General features: G+C 40.5%; 1 protein-coding gene across 3 annotated transcripts in view; it reads left to right on the top strand.

Annotated features, from left to right (window-relative positions):
• LOC133652316 (sodium- and chloride-dependent taurine transporter-like) overlaps positions 1–16,053 on the top strand; it is a 72,676-nt gene extending 56,623 nt beyond the window's left edge. For all 3 annotated transcript variants that reach the window (XM_062050925.1, XM_062050933.1, XM_062050940.1), the window contains 6 exons: positions 1,509–1,621; positions 1,741–1,878; positions 7,718–7,820; positions 11,951–12,051; positions 12,131–12,301; positions 12,380–16,053. In XM_062050925.1, the coding sequence (XP_061906909.1) occupies positions 1,509–1,621; positions 1,741–1,878; positions 7,718–7,820; positions 11,951–12,051; positions 12,131–12,301; positions 12,380–12,538 (785 nt within the window). In that variant the 3' untranslated portion in view covers positions 12,539–16,053. The remainder of the gene's footprint in view (positions 1–1,508; positions 1,622–1,740; positions 1,879–7,717; positions 7,821–11,950; positions 12,052–12,130; positions 12,302–12,379) is intronic.
• The last annotated feature ends 144 nt before the right edge of the window (positions 16,054–16,197 follow it).

The raw sequence follows: 16,197 nt of genomic DNA, 5'->3' as shown, positions 1-16,197 counted from the left end.
TGAACGCACATTGAGACGACAAGGAAATGAAACGAGGGAAAATAAAGTTAAATGAAACGCTCGATTCCATTTACTCCGAGAGGAACTCTATGGAGCAAAGTCTTTGTAGTTTCCGCCATGTTTCAAGCCAAATGACTCTAATGCGCATGCGCCGGCACTGCTGAGAGTCTGTTTCCAGGAAGTAAGCAGTGTTGCCTAAAATGCATTAATAAATGACGATTTTTCTGTAATTAAAAATATAAACGGTAGTACTAACTGTCTGAAATTTTACCACGCTTTATCATTATACCGTTTACCGTAAAATCCCTAATGCATGTATACAATATATGAATACAATGTGGAGAAGAGGGCAGGCAGAGAGAGCACAGTGCGAGGAGGAGGGGAAGTGTGTGTGGGTTCCCTCTCCTATCTTAAGTTTTAAGTCCACAGCAAATCCCTCCATCTTTCCTGGCTGTTTTGTTGGCTTTGGCAACCCATATTGAGCAAGCAAAATAGACAAGACGTGGTGAATGGTCAAAAAATAAACACACGCTAAAGCACTTAGATGTGACGAAGGGGCTCCGCCTCTCCAAAAAGGCCGTGCCCCATTTGTACTGTACTGCAAAGGAAGTGATGTCATCACAATGACAGCGCGCTAAGGCTTCCAGCAGCACACAAAATGAAGGAAGTGTTCGTACATGGTTTGCATAGCGAGGCATATTTGGTGCAATCCAAAGGTGTTTTAACCGAAAAGTTTGCAAACAGCGGGGTTCGTGAATCGTGGTTCCAATGTACACTACTCTGTGTATTTGATTTGTAATGTGTGGAACTACTTTTCAAATGTCCTGAATAATAATGTGTTGCATATCATAGGGTCCATCCATTTACCTTTTTTTTGCTATTGGTTAAGAATTAAAAAAAACATTTTTTAAATGTGATTAAATTTGATACATTTTACTATATTTTATTATTTTAAACATTTAATTTTTTCATTTTTTTTCTTTGTTGTATATCATTTATATATTTTTTTCAAATGATGTATAATTGCAGGCATTATCCAGAGTTTAGGGAGACCCTGTTTATTATGAGCCTCTCCTGTAGCCAATTAGATGATAATTACATATAAATGTGTCAAGTCAGTGTTATTATACTTTTAAAGCCCTTTTGACGTATTCAAGATGTCCACAATAGTAATAGAATACAGTAATGCTATTACAGTGTTTCCTGTTTGATACAGTTGCATTAAATTGATGTTGTCGTCAATATCACCAGTCATACATGGTAAGAGGTAAGTGAAGACAGTCAGACAGACGCTACCTCAACACTAGATGGCGCCCACAAAAGCACAAATGTTTATTTCGCACTTACGTCTACGTCTGCATCACTTTTTTCCTTTTTCATCCCCCTCCGATCCCATCCACCAAGCCCCCCCCCCCCCTTTACAGATGCAGATGGGACGATGTGGTCGCTTGACGCTGATGTCATCTTCTGTGTGTGCTCTTCCTTCCACCCCCCCCAACCCCCTGCAGGTCCTGGCCTTGCCTTCATTGCCTACCCCAAAGCTGTAACCATGATGCCTTTCCCCACGCTCTGGGCCATCCTCTTCTTCATCATGCTACTGCTGCTTGGCCTCGACAGTCAGGTCAGCGTGCGCACATACAAACCACATCCATTTGCATCTCATATTAAAGCTGCTGTCATTATTAGTGATAATATTTGTCTAAATTATTTGAGTAAGAACATCTGTTGTTGTGTCCCAAGTTTGTGGAGGTGGAAGGGCAGATCACATCACTGGTGGATCTGTATCCGTCCTTCCTAAGGAAGGGTTACCGCAGAGAGATCTTCATCGCTATCCTATGCTGCATCAGCTACCTGCTTGGACTCACCATGGTTGCCAAGGTAATGTTGCTATGCGGCCGACGCAGACAGGACGATTACACAGCAGAAGAGGCGAAGCTGACACATTGAGGACATTTAAGCTGTTTTAAACCGCTTAGAGCCATTTTTAGTGATCACTAAAACAACAAAGCCCTGACAGCTGTTAGCATCACACAGCTAATAGCATCAGACTTATTTTAGCGTCAGTCCCTCGGGAGAAAACTATTTATAACAGCAAGTCATGAGAACTTTTCTTGTCCTTGTCGTGGGACGTTGTACTATGTTTGTCATCCTTCTTCAAGGACATAAACTTGCTTGGTGTTCTTAATGTTTTTGTCTGGAATCCGAATGACAGAAATATTATAGCTGTGGTTCCCAAAGTGTGGCCATTTTCTTTATTGTACCATAGAGCAGTGATTTTCAACCTTTTTTAAGCCGCGGCACACTTTTTACATTTACAAAATCCTGCGGCACACCACCAACCAAAATGACACAAAATGACACTCTAACACAGTATATAATACATATAGTTAATAATATAGTTTTCTAAATGTATTTATACCCACTACTATTACAATGGCTTTACAAGCTCGCAGTATTAATGTTTCTGCCACAGTGCGGGACTTTTTTGATTTAGCTACGAGTTCAACAACAAGGTAGCAAGCTTTGAGGGCTCTCTTGTTTACCTTTGTGGTTTTTCTCAGAAAAGTTGCCTGTTTCTCATTGTTTGTACGTAAGCGTACAAAATAGTCCATCGGGGTGTTTCGTTTGGAGATGGAGTTTAAGCTGGCTTGGCACCATGGCGCTATTGGATAGCTTCTCACCACCACACCAAGCACTGCGGAGTCGGTGCTGTCGCATCCCCGGTGAAAGTCAATCCAAATGAAAGATAGCTTTCGCTTTATTGCCTCGAGCTCACCGTCTTTTTTTATTTTGTAGACCACTCATACTAGAGCCTTCATCTGTGTCAGAATTTTGTCCAGGACCCTGTTCGCCATTTGCATTTTCCCTTCTCAAAAACTTCTCCATCACTGTCACTTGCTCGCCTCCTCTTGCTGCGATCCCAAACTGTCACTGTCACGTGATGCGCAGCGCTAACTCGATAGTCTTTACAGGTATTTATCGCCCTCTGCTGCCACCTACTGAAATAGATGAGTATTACATTATCTGCCGCACTTTATTATATCACGGACACCCGACAATGGTTAATTAGGAGATATTAAATAATTTCTTACGGCACACCTGACGATCTCTCACGGCACACTAGTGTGCCGCGGCACACTGGTTGAAAATGACTGCCATAGGGTATTGTAAAAAAAAATAAATTATGAATTAGATATATTATTACTAGTAGTGCTGTCGATTACATTTTGTAATCAGATTAATCACACATTTGCACATTTGATTAATCATGATTAATTACAGTAATATACTGGCGAGGAGAATTTAACTTTTAAAAAATATATATATATTTTGATGCAAATGCAATTGTATTCTTATTTTCAAATGTCATACGGGAATGTTTTTCTTAAATCCACATTTTATTTGTATTGTTTTTTTAATATTGTCTGAGTCTATTTTGAGGCTCAACTTACCGGACTCTCCTCACTTATGTCTGCATTGACCAAGGGCATCATGCACAGAGAGTTATGTGGCTTTCCTACTAAATACGGTCGTAAAATCAGAAAATGGCATTCGCCAGTAAACATTCAGATGTATTAAGTGTTTGCACGCACGAATCCAAGCATATTTCTTTGTTACGCAATCTTACTTGGAGTCATACTTGCCAACCTTGAGACCTCCGATTCCGGGAGGTGGGGGGTGGGTGGCGGGGCGGGGGTGTGGTTGGGGGCGGGGGGCGGGTTTGGGGGCGTGGTTAAGAGGGGAGGAGTATATTTACAGCTAGAATTCACCAACTCGAGTATTTCATATATATATATATATATATATATATATATATATATATATATATATATATATATATATATATATATATATATATATATATATATATGTATGAAATACTTGACTTTCAGTGAATTCTAGCTATATATATATATATATATATATATATATATAATTTATTTTGTTATACATATAAATAAAATAAATACTTGAATTTCAGTGTTCCGGAGGCTATCCAGTAGATGGCAGTATTGTCCTGTTTAAGAGTGTCACAACATTGCTGTTTACGGCAGACAAACTGTGTCTCCTAGAACTGAAGGCAGGCGGGAATAAAAAAAAGAAGTAGTCATGTCAGGAAGAAAGTAAAGACGATAAATGTGCGTGACAAAAACTGACTCAGGGAACTCTGTGCTGCAAGCCGTTTGAAAAGATAGTTGCTACAATGATACAATGATACGTAACATTTTAGAAGTATGTGCCTGATTGCGACAATGTAAAATGTTGCAACTTATAACAAAATGTGTTTATACAGTAGCTTGCTCAAATGAGTCAGATTACAGTTTCATGTGAAATCCCCTTGCGATGATGGATTTATTTTGAAATATTTTCCATGTAAACATACAGTACCTACATATCATAAAGCAGGGGTCACCAACCTTTTTGAAACCAAGAGCTACTTCTTAGGTACTGATTAATGTGAAGGGCTACCAGTTTGATACACACTTAAATAAATTGCCAGAAATAGCCAATTTGCTCAATTTACCTTTAACTCTGTTATTATTAATAATTAATGATATTTATCTTTGTGGAAACACTGATAATCTTAATGATTTCTCACAATAAATATATATAGAAACAGGTAAATATCAATATGCAACACTTTATTTTTATATTTTCTCTAAGTGCACATTTTTCAAATTGAACATTTTCAAATGATCACTTCTAAGACAGTCTTGTGAAATCACAATTTCCCATTTTAACTAGCTAGCCACTAACATTTTTTAACAAATCATGAATTACTTTGCACCATGTTTGTACATATTATAACTCATGTAAAATACAAAAGTCAACTCTCAAATTTTTAAATAAATCATGTCACACTTTGAACTGGACACCAAATCTGTTATGTTTCTTTGTCAGTTAGTGAAGACCAAGTCTTTAAAATATTTTCTTGGATTTTCAAATTCTATTTGAGTTTTGTCTCTCTTAGAATTAAAAATGTTGAGCAAAGCGAGACCAGCTTGCTAGTAAATAAATACAATTTAAAAAATAGAGGCAGCTCACTGGTAAGTGCTGCTATTTGAGCTATTTTTAGAACAGGCCAGCGGGCTACTCATCTGGTCCTTACGGGCGACCTGGTGCCCGCGGGCACCGCATTGGTGACCCCTGTCATAAAGGATATGAAAGACTTTGACTCTTGTTTGATTACTCAATTTAATAATTAAATACAGGAGAGCTTCTTGCGGGACATCCTCCTCGGTCTCAGGTGTCGCAGCCGCCCGGCATGGCCAAGGACTCTTTAAGTCCTCACAAATATTATGGAGGCACATCAATCAGTCTGAGGTGTAAAATTAGCACTTTTTATGTGAACTGTTGCACAGCATCTCTATAAAGTTGCCACTAGGCAGCGCACATTTCCACATCAACGTCAGTTTTGATACATCTCATCTTTGCCGTGAAAAAGGGCGTATGCCAGGATTTTGTGTGTACATGAGGTCCCTGGTCACAGACCATATAAGAACCTGTGCCTCCTTTCAGAAGGTAAGGAAGCATGTACAGTTCAAATAAATTATGTGATTAATCTCCATTTATACATGATAAATGCGATAATGTCTTGTGATTAATCGCATGAGTTAAAGCGATAACTTTGACATCCCTAATTATTCGATGTTACACTAACTACTACTACAAGTAACGTATTGTTGTGTTCTCTATCACACAAATGCAAAGATGTCAATGTTTTGTTCAGATGGCTTGCAAGTTAGCAGATCTCCCTGAGAACCAGTGTCCACTGCAGTGGATATTTGTGTTTTTTGTAGCAAGGGTACATTTTCTCCTGAATTGTGTAAATATCTCTCTACCAAAAGAAAACCTTGGTTTTGCGAAGGATGCAGGTTCTTAGGATGATACTGTATTCATATTGACCTACATTTAGAAAAATAATAGCGTCTTTAGTGTCCAAAATGTATCAAACTGGCTTTTTTGCATCTGGACCTGAATGGCCACTCCTGTGCTTTTGTGCTATCTGGAACATGTAGCAGAGATCCTCATGTCCTCCTGTTCTCCGTTTTCATGCAAATGTGTATATTTAGAAAGGTCCCTGCTTTAAGCCAGCAGCCATTTTACAGCCCTTTCACACTTAATCCTAATTTGTCCTCCAGCTTCCTAATCATCCATCCATCCATCCATTTTATAACGCGTGTCCCTTTCGGGATCGCGGGAGGGGGTGGGTTCTGGAGCCTATCTCAGCTGCATTCGGGCAGAAGGCGGGGTACACCCTGGACAAGTCGCCACCTCATCGCAAGGCCAACACGGATAGACAGACAACATTCACACTCACATTCCCACACAGGGGTGGGCAATTAATTTTTACCGTGCGCCGCATGAGCAACCCGAGCACTGCTGGAGGGCCACATCGACAATATTTCAATTAAATTTTGCTCAATATTATTTTTGATATATACCGTAAGATTAATAATAATAATAATAATAATACTTTCATTTAACCTAACTTAACTTTATACCAAAAGCACTGCTTTGGAAATCATTTTTACCCCTTTCAGAGATCACATTTAGTTCCCCTTAAACATCCTCATGTTGCACAATGAGATGTAAGCATGGGATGAAGTGTGCATTCCTGTAACTTTCTCTAGTAACAGCATTCCATGATTAATATAAATAAATTAACATTAATAATAAATGACAGTAAAATAAGCACACATATGACTGAGGAGTCATAGTGTAACTTTGTGTGGTGTTTGAGTTGTCCGACTTTTTGTGTGGCCATAAACGCACCAGTGGTTTAGTGCTATGCGTGTTGGTGACAGATGACAAGTTGGTTTTGGCCTGGTTTGTACGGCAGAAAATGACTAGTTTTTCGTGATAGAAGTGTTTTACTCATGTTTTTGGTGTGGTTATGGCCGAATACAAACAATTTTGCTCAATAAAGTGATCAATATAATTCCTGTCCTCGAAGCATCTCGATAGACGTTACGGTGTTCAATTGAACAGTGTTGACGAACACCGTTAGGGCCGCTTGTTGTCACTGTCACTCAAAGTTGCATTGCAAAATTACACAGAATAAATGTGTTTATTTTGTTTAGAATTCAGATGGGATTTGATTTGGTGCGCGGCATATATTTGCTGTGCGCAGAGGACGCTTGAGCAGTGCGCAATTGCGCAGGCGCGCACCTTAGAGGGAACGTTGCTTGGCAGTCCATGTCTTGTTGGAAACACGCCATTCGTCATCAACTTTTCTCTTTTTAGCGTCTCATCACTTGTCGCTGTGCACCTTCACTCACAGGTTACACATGGATATACGCCAATAAATAGCACTTTTCAAAATAAAAGCAGCACAGTTGTATTGCGTGTACGACATAGATGTTTTTTCAACTTTATTTTGTAATTTGTGATTGCAGCTGTTCACATTCACTCACAATCACGCACGCGCATACGTCCACACGGAAGTAATACAAATAACGTTTTTCAAAACAAAAGCAGCACCGTTGTATTGCACACTCGACATAGATACTTTTAAAAATGTATTTTGTAATTTATGATTGGCCTCACGCGGGCCGGACAGGGACGCACAAAAGGTCGCAAAATGCCCAGGTCTGCACTAGGGCCAAGTTAGTGTTGCCAATCAACCTATCCCCAAGTGCATGAATTAGTCCCACTGTGTGCTGCGTCCAAGTTGTTGTTAGTAACGTGTGTGTTTTTGTGTGTGTGTCCGCAGGGTGGCATGTATGTGTTCCAGCTGTTTGACTACTATGCAGCAAGCGGTGTGTGCCTTCTGTGGGTGGCATTCTTTGAATGTGTTGCTGTTGCCTGGGTTTATGGTGAGTACCACACACACACACCGTGAAGGAATTTGATATGTACACATGCAAACAGTGTTGCCATAAGTCTGCGTATTATAAGCGACTTTCTAAAAGTTTTTTTGAACGTGTGGTTGCTTATTTGGGCTCGGTTTCCTTTGCCCACAATAAGCAAAATATGAGTGCGTTGTGTTTCTACATGTTTCCTGGTTATCGCACCCACAAACACACAATTAGGTCAGACCCCAGACTGACATAGAAAAAAGTGACAAGACAGAGTAAGAATTAGAGGCAGTAAGTGGGGAAACTTAAAAAGAAGATACATTACAATATATACAGTATACAGTAGTATCTCAATACAAGCTTAATTGGTGCTTGCCCCTCCCCAACATCACAATTTTAGCATGTAACATGCCTTTAAAAAAACCAACAACTTTAAAATAATATTGTATGAAAACAATCAGTAGTTTTATGAAGTATTGTAAATAATGTACAGACATCTATTGTATCTCCTTCCATTACTTTTCTGTCAAACACAACATCAGCAGCTTCTCCATACTCATATAAATGTCTGTCGTTTAGAAATCATTTATCACTGACTAGCAGTGATACACTCCAACTGCTTCACCACGCTCGGTCATGTTTTTGATGATTTCTTTGTTTAATTGAATGAATATTATTGTATTCCCAGCACTGTCCTTCACACTCACTTTCTGCCTTTCCATTGTTGGTTGTGTTGAGCTATAAATTAATGCTAGCGAGTAAAACCGGATGTTTTGTTCGGATCTTACACTGTGACATTTGCTGCACCAACTTGCACCAAGCATGGTTTATCCACATAACAAGATGACATTAGTAGTACTTTTTTAAAGGTACAGTACTATAACATGTGTGCTTCGTGGGCGCATAACCGGTCAGTCGGGGTCAGAATTCACATTATTGTACCAATAGTGGTCCTTTCTTGTAATCCATTCCAGTCTTGTGTAGGTCTAAATCTTGTCGCTGTGGCCCTTTGAGAGCTCTTTGGTCTTGTCCATAGTAGTGCAGAGGCTTGAATGAGATAGTTTTAGGTGTCTTTTTACTATTATGTGTGCTTCATCAACTAAGGGTGTAATGGTACACAAAAATCTCAGTTTGGTACGTACCTCGGTTTAGAGGTCTCGGTTCATTTTCGGTACAGTAAGAAAACAACAAAATATAAATTTTCTGGTTATTTATTTACCAAATTTGTAAACAGTGGCTTTATCCTTTTAACATTGTGAACACTATAATAATTCTGCCCAAAAATAGAAATAGCTCTGTGTGTGATGGATGTGAGCCACCACTAGGCTGATCAGTGCAACAGCAGGCAGTCATGAATGCTAAGGATAACAATAACATACATATACACACAGGGTCCATTGCCAGGGTTTATGTGGTCAACATATATAAAATAAAAACTAAATAAGATAAGGCTCAGAATTGGTTTCTTAACAAAACCTTTCTACATATAAAGTGCAACATTTCTACATATAAAGTGCAATATTAAACTGCTTCAAGTTGTTGCTCAGATTAAATAAAATGACTCAGATTTTAACAAAACTTTTCTTCAACATATAAAAAGTGCAACATTAAACAGTTTCAAATCAACTCAGTCTCAGATTAACTTTTCTTTTTCCGCCCCAGCCTTTAACCCTGGTGACTTTCACTCAATCTTCATGTTTTTTGCCAGAAAAATCAGTTTATCCACATTGTCTGCAGAACATGGCTTGCTAAAGTACAGTCAGGGGCCATGTGATGGGCAGTCACAGTTATTTAGCGCTCTGTAGCTCTGGATGTCCATCCATCTGTTGTGAGTGCAATGCCAGATGCAGAGGACAGATCCTGGATAACAGCAGATTTAGTTTTCTCATAAAGGCCCGGTATGATTTCCTGGCTGAAATGTGGGCGAGAAGGTACTTGATATCGGGGCTCAATTACCTTCATGTGTTTAAAGCCACTGTTTTCCACCACTGAATATGGTCTTAAATCTGCTGCTATAAAAACACCAACGGCATTTGTTATTGCTTTAGCCCTGTCTGACTCGCCGAGGAGAGGCTGCTTGAATGCGGTGGGGAGCTGTGTTTGCACCACGCTCGTCTTTCTCTTAGTTGAAGCGATGTTCACTTGGGGGTGGTGCCGCTTCAAATGGGTTAGCATGTTTGACGTGTTGCCAGAAGCATACCCTACTGCTGCTAAACAATGTCGACAAACCGCTTTCGCTTTGTCCACCTCTCGTCCTCCATTGTTGTATCGCATCGCAAAGCCGGAGTGTTCCCAAACGGGAGATCTTAACGAGGCAAGAGGGTCTTCCAGCTCTGACTTTTGCATGTTGTCGTAGCCCGGTCGTTGCTAGCATGCCGTGTGTTGTGCCTCAGTGTGCAATGTTTACACAACGTGCGGTACGCTAATTATGTCTGTCCGTGCGGTGCGCTACTTCATATGTCCGTGTGGAAACTCGTTCGGTGCACCTCCGTTCCGAACCGAACCCCCCGTACCGAAATGGTTCGATACAAATACACGTACCGTTACACCCTTATCATCGACGCGTAACCGGTCTTTCTTGTAGTCCATTCCAGCCTTGTCTCTGTTCTTTGACATCCCTTTGGTCTTTCCCATGGTGTGGAGAGAATTGAATAAAAGAGATGTGTTTGAAAAATACTACTACTAATACAAACCCCAAAACCAGCAAAGTTGGCACATTGTGTAAATCGTAAATAAAAACAAAATACAATGATTTGCAAAACCTTTTCAACCTATATTCAATTGAATAGACTGCAAAGACAAGATACTTAACGTTCGAACTGGAAAAAAAAGTTTTTTTGGCAAAACATTAGCTCATTTGGAATTTGATGCCTGCAACATGTTTCAAAAAACCTGGCACAAGTGGCAAAAAAGACTGAGAAAATAGAGGAATGCTCATCAAACACTTATTTGGAACATCCCACAGGTGAACAGGCTAATTGGGGACAGGTGGGTGCCATGATTGGGTATAAAAGCAGCTTCCATGAAATGCTCAGTCATTCACAAACAAGGATGGGGTGAGGGTCACCACTTTGTGAACAAATGCGTGAGAAAATTGTCGAATAGTACAAGAACAACATTTCTCAACCAGCTATTGCAAGGAATTTAGGGATTTGACCATCTACGGTCCGTAATATCATCAAAAGGTTCATAGAAACTTGAAAAAACACTGCACGTAAGTGATGATATTACGGACCTTCGATCCCTCAGGCAGTACTGCATCAAAAAAACGACATCAGTGTGTAATGGATATCACCACATGGGCTCAGGAACACTTCAGAAAACCACTGTCAGTAACTACACTTTGTCGCTACATCTGTAAGTGCAAGTTAAAACTCTACTATGCAAAGCAAAAGCCATTCATCAACAACACCCAAAAACGCCGCCGGCTTCGCTGGACCCAAGCTCATCTAAGATGGACTTATGCAAAGTGTAAAAGTGTTCTGTGGTCTGACGAGTCCACATTTCAAAGTGTTTTTAGAAACTGTGGACGTCGTGTCCTCCGGAACAAAGAGAAATAGAACCATCCGGATTTTTATAGGCGCAAAGTTCAAAAGCCAGCATCTGTGATGGTATGGGGGTGTATTAGTGCCCAAGACATTGGTAACTTACACATCTGTGAAGGCACCATTAATGCTGAAAGGTACATACAGGTTTTGGAGCAACATACTGTATGTTGCCATCCAAGCAGAGTTACCATGGACGCCCCTGCTTATTTCAGCAAGACAATGCCAAGCCACGTGTTACAGCAGCGTGTCTTCAAAGTAAAAGAGTGTGGGTACTAGACTGGTCTGCCTGTAGTCCAGACCTGTCTCCCATTGAAAATGTGTGACGCAATGAAGCCTAAAATACCACAACGTAGACCCCCAGACTGTTGAACAACTTAAGCTGTACAGCAAGCAAGAATGGGAAATAACTCCACCTGAAAAGCTTAAAAAATTGGTCTCCTCAGTTCCCAAACGTTCACTTAGTGTTGTTAAAAGGACGTTCACTTAGTGTTGTTAAAAGGAAAGGCCATGTAACACAGTGGTAAAAATGCCCTTGTGCCAAGTTCTTTGCAATTTGTTGCCTACAAATCTAAATGGAAGTGTCTTGATTGTCTTTTCCAGGCGTTGATAACTTCTATGATGCTGTGGAGGACATGATTGGCTACAGACCAAACCCTTGGATGAAGTGGAGCTGGTCTGTTATCACTCCTTGCTTGTGCCTGGTAAGAATCTGCTTCCCCCTCTATGACAACAAGTGGAACTTCTTCATGGTCTAACTTGTCTTCCTGTCCTGCGGTCCAGAGCTGCTTCATTTTCTCTCTGGTCAAATACAAGCCGCTGACGTACAACAAGGTGTACAAGTATCCTGATTGGGCCATCGGAGTGGGCTGGACTTTGGCACTGGCCTCCATGATCTGCATCCCTATGGTGGTGGTCATCAAGATCATTCGATCCGACGGGCCGCTCATCGAGGTGCGTTAGCTGCTAACACGCTAACAGGGCGTGTTTCGTTACCAATGGAGATTCATTGTTTGTCTCCTTGCTGTCCAGAGGATCAAGGCGGTGGCCGCCCCCGTTCGCGGGGGAGCGAGTTCCCGCCCGGCAGACCACTGCAGTCCCCGAGACCTGGCGTACCGGGCGGACTCCATCGGGAACAAGGGAGCTCTGATGAAGGGTCCCAGCCACACCATCGTAGAAACCATGATGTAACGCGAGCGGGAGACGCTCTCCATGAGATCGCTCTCCTCCCCCCTGCTGTCCTTCTAAAGCTAAAGCTAACGAGCCTTCTGTTTTACTGTCTCTCCGTCCGTGCGTCTGTCTGGTGGAATGAAAAGGGTTTTAAGGAGAAAAAAAAAATCGCATTTTTCAGGAATACTTTGGGAGGATAGAAAAACATTTCCCATATGTCTCAGCTGAAGACGCAATAATTGATTAGCTGCTGCTTCCATCACTGGACAAGAACTTTGATTCAATATTAAACCTGTTGGATCCAACTGTGGATTTTTTAAAGGCTCAGCCTAAAAAGGCCCCAAAAAGCAAAGCTAATTATGACACAAATGTGTTTTAACTGACCCCCCACTAACAATTTTAGCTGCACTTGGAGGATTTTGGAAATGTCGAAAACACTCCAAAATCACATGACACATCAAAGCCAAAAAAAGTACAAAATCAAAGCTGCGAGTACTTTAGCTAACGCTAAGCTAACAGACAGATCTTGGTCAAAGCAGAATCCGATGAATGTGGATCTCCTGAAAAGCAGGATCTTGGTTCCTACAACGCACCTTAGCACGCGTGACCCCCCCGGCCCCCACCTTACCTCTCGAGCCATCAACTGCAGCGATGCATCCGGAAAGGATTTGAACTGTTGAACCCTTAAATGTGTTGTGTTTGGCGTCGTGTCCAGTATTAGCTAATCCGTCTCTTATCTATCTCGATATCTCGCTGTTCTAGGCACCGTTTAGCGGCCGCACTACTCTTGGACCGCATTTAGTTTGTTTTACCGCAGAGGAACTTACTTCTTCTTCTTTCTTAATCCCTCCTCTGTCTATCCTCTATTAGGAATGTAGTCTTCTGGTGTTTGCTGTTGATGATCGTCGCAGTAGTGTCACGTAGAACAATGCTTGACTGGTAGACATCATACGGGCTAAAGTATTGGGACACCCGGAAACAGGAAGTGAAAATTGGGGGCAGATGTCTCCGCTGTACCACACAGCAGAGCAAAGACAGGGAGGGCAGGCAGGAGATCCGCTAAGGGAATTACTCCCAAAAAAGTTTTTTTATGTACAGTAGAACACGCTTCGTTTTGAGCACCCATCTATGTCGATTGACAAATCAGGTGCTGGTTGACGATGTTCTTCTCAGGACTAAAAAGTGCACGCAAAAGTCGACGTTGACATAAAACTTATGACCCAAACGGGTCATTTACATGAAAAATGGTCAATGTAGTACCCCCGCAAACCCGAGAGGGAAAAGCGGTTGAAAATGGATGGATAGTTTTTTCAACTAAATATATTCACTACCTAGTTACTCAGCATTAATTAACACTGTGTGACTTCCCGTTCAGTGCAAAGTCAGCTTCAAAGTAAATTTTACCACAACTTTTTATAAGATTTTTTTTTAGATTGATAACCACTGGAAATAAGATTTGCGTGTACAATGGAGATACTACATTTTATTCATGTACAACTTTTACTTTTTAAATTAATTTAATTTTAATTTAATGGGAAAAACATTGTTCAATAATTTTATATTTTAGTGCAGAATAACACATTTTACGTAATTAAAACATACAATTGCAAACCCTTCTGACACAACTCTCACTGGGGATCGAACCCAGTTTAAACACGTAAAAGACCGGCACTGATGCACCAGGGAAATTTGCCATTATATTCCTATCAGTGACAGAGCAGGAAGGGGCTCTGAAAAAGTTTGTGGCAAAATCGTACATGCACTTATTTATGCAAAACAGGGGCCCCCACAGCACATAAAGGAGTATAACGTGTCATGAAAATAAAATATGCACAAATGGAGAAAATCAATGTCAACATAAGGAAACAAGTCCTTTATTATCGTTCATTCTTCGTATGTGTCAGGCCAGAGTCACAAGTAAAAATATTCCCGTGTGAGGGGGTGTCGACATAAACGTGTTCTACTGTACATGTTCATGTTGCTGTGTATTACAGATAGAACACGTGCAGCAGGGGTGTCCCAATACTTTTGCCCACAATGTTGAGAGAAAATGATCCATCTCGGGCTTGAAGAAATATTAATATAACTTCTATGTAGCCAGGCCTGTCGTTTATGGTGTGCCGTTCCAACAATGGCTGCCGTACCTTCAGTAGGTGTTTCCTCGTCTTGTAAATATCAAGAGACCGGTTTTTCATTTGGACAAAGTGTGCCAAACAGGACCAGGTGTCCGGTGGTTCTGCTCCAGTGGTTCTGTTGAGATTTGTCAACATGAAATATAAAGTTTAGGAGGCGTGAAAGTTGTCGTTTGGAACGGTTCTGAAAGATAGCTTTGTTGCTTCAGCACCACGGACAGTGCTATTGGTCCTGCATTGAGCCTAAGTGCTGTGTCTCAAATGGAATACTTCCAAAACTGTAATACTGTGTACTTAGTTACTAAGCACACACATTTTGACAGTGTACTGCTGTCCCAAATCCATTACTGTCACTGCTCTCTTACCGGAAATGACAATCGCAATATTTACCTCTTTTTTCTCCAACTGGTTAGTACTTTCCACCGCTACAAGTTGCTTTTCAGCCGCCATTATTTCAACTTAGTCCTTCCCCTTTTGCTACGTAGCCAATATGGCGACATTCAGGTATTGCATTTTGCCGTACTTATGCGCTCAAAAGACTTAAGTGTAAGTACAGAAGTGTACCAATTGAGACGCAGCCTCAAAGTGAAGCAGGCTTTCAGAAGTGCATTTTTACCAGCACAGCATTGGTACCACCGTGACACCTGAGCTTCCTTTAGCGTCAACGCGGTTTTGATTTCTCATCACATAAATAGTTATCATATTTTAATCCTGTGGACAGTTGATGTCTTGACATTGTGTAATCCAGTTAAGGGTTGATATCATGATATCAACCCAGTGAAGGGTTGATATCACCTAATCCAATAAACAGTCGATATCATTTCATCATGTAATCCAGTGAACAGTTAATATCATGACATCGAATCCAATAAACCGTTCATAACATTACGTCTATTCCAGTGAAAATGTCATATCATGACATCGCGTAATCCAATGAAGAGTTGATATCATGGCATCTAATTTACTGAACAGTATCATGTCATTGTGTAATCCAACGAACAGTGGATATCATGGCATCTAATTTAGTGAACAGTATCATGTCGTTGTGTAATCCAACAAACAGTGGATATCATGGCATATCATTTAGTGAAAAGTATCATGTCGTCGTGTAATCCAATGAACAGTGGATATCATGGTGTCTAATTCAGTGAACAGTATCGTGCCATTGTGTAATCAAATGAACAGTTGACATTATGACACTGTAATTCAGTGAAAAGTGAATACGACAATTATCTTGATATCATGGCATCTAAACCATGGGAACCGGTTGATATCATGACAATTGTGTAAACCAGTGAAAAATGTATACCATGGTACCATCTAATCCATTGAACAGTTGATATCATGCCATTGTGTAATACAGTGAACAGTTAATATGACAATAATCTAGTGAACAGTTAAAAATCATGACATTTTAATCCAGGAACTAGTTGATATCATGACATCATCTAATCCAGTGAACAGTCATCATGCCAATGTTTAATCCAGTAAAGGGTTGATATCATTGTATGTAATCCAGTTAAGGGTTGATATCATGATATCAATCCA

Source organism: Entelurus aequoreus, linkage group LG01, assembly GCF_033978785.1.
Source record: "Entelurus aequoreus isolate RoL-2023_Sb linkage group LG01, RoL_Eaeq_v1.1, whole genome shotgun sequence".
Taxonomy (NCBI): Eukaryota; Metazoa; Chordata; class Actinopteri; order Syngnathiformes; family Syngnathidae; genus Entelurus; species Entelurus aequoreus.
The sequence above is the reverse complement of the archived record's forward strand: the minus strand, read 5'-3'. Positions and strand labels throughout refer to the sequence as shown.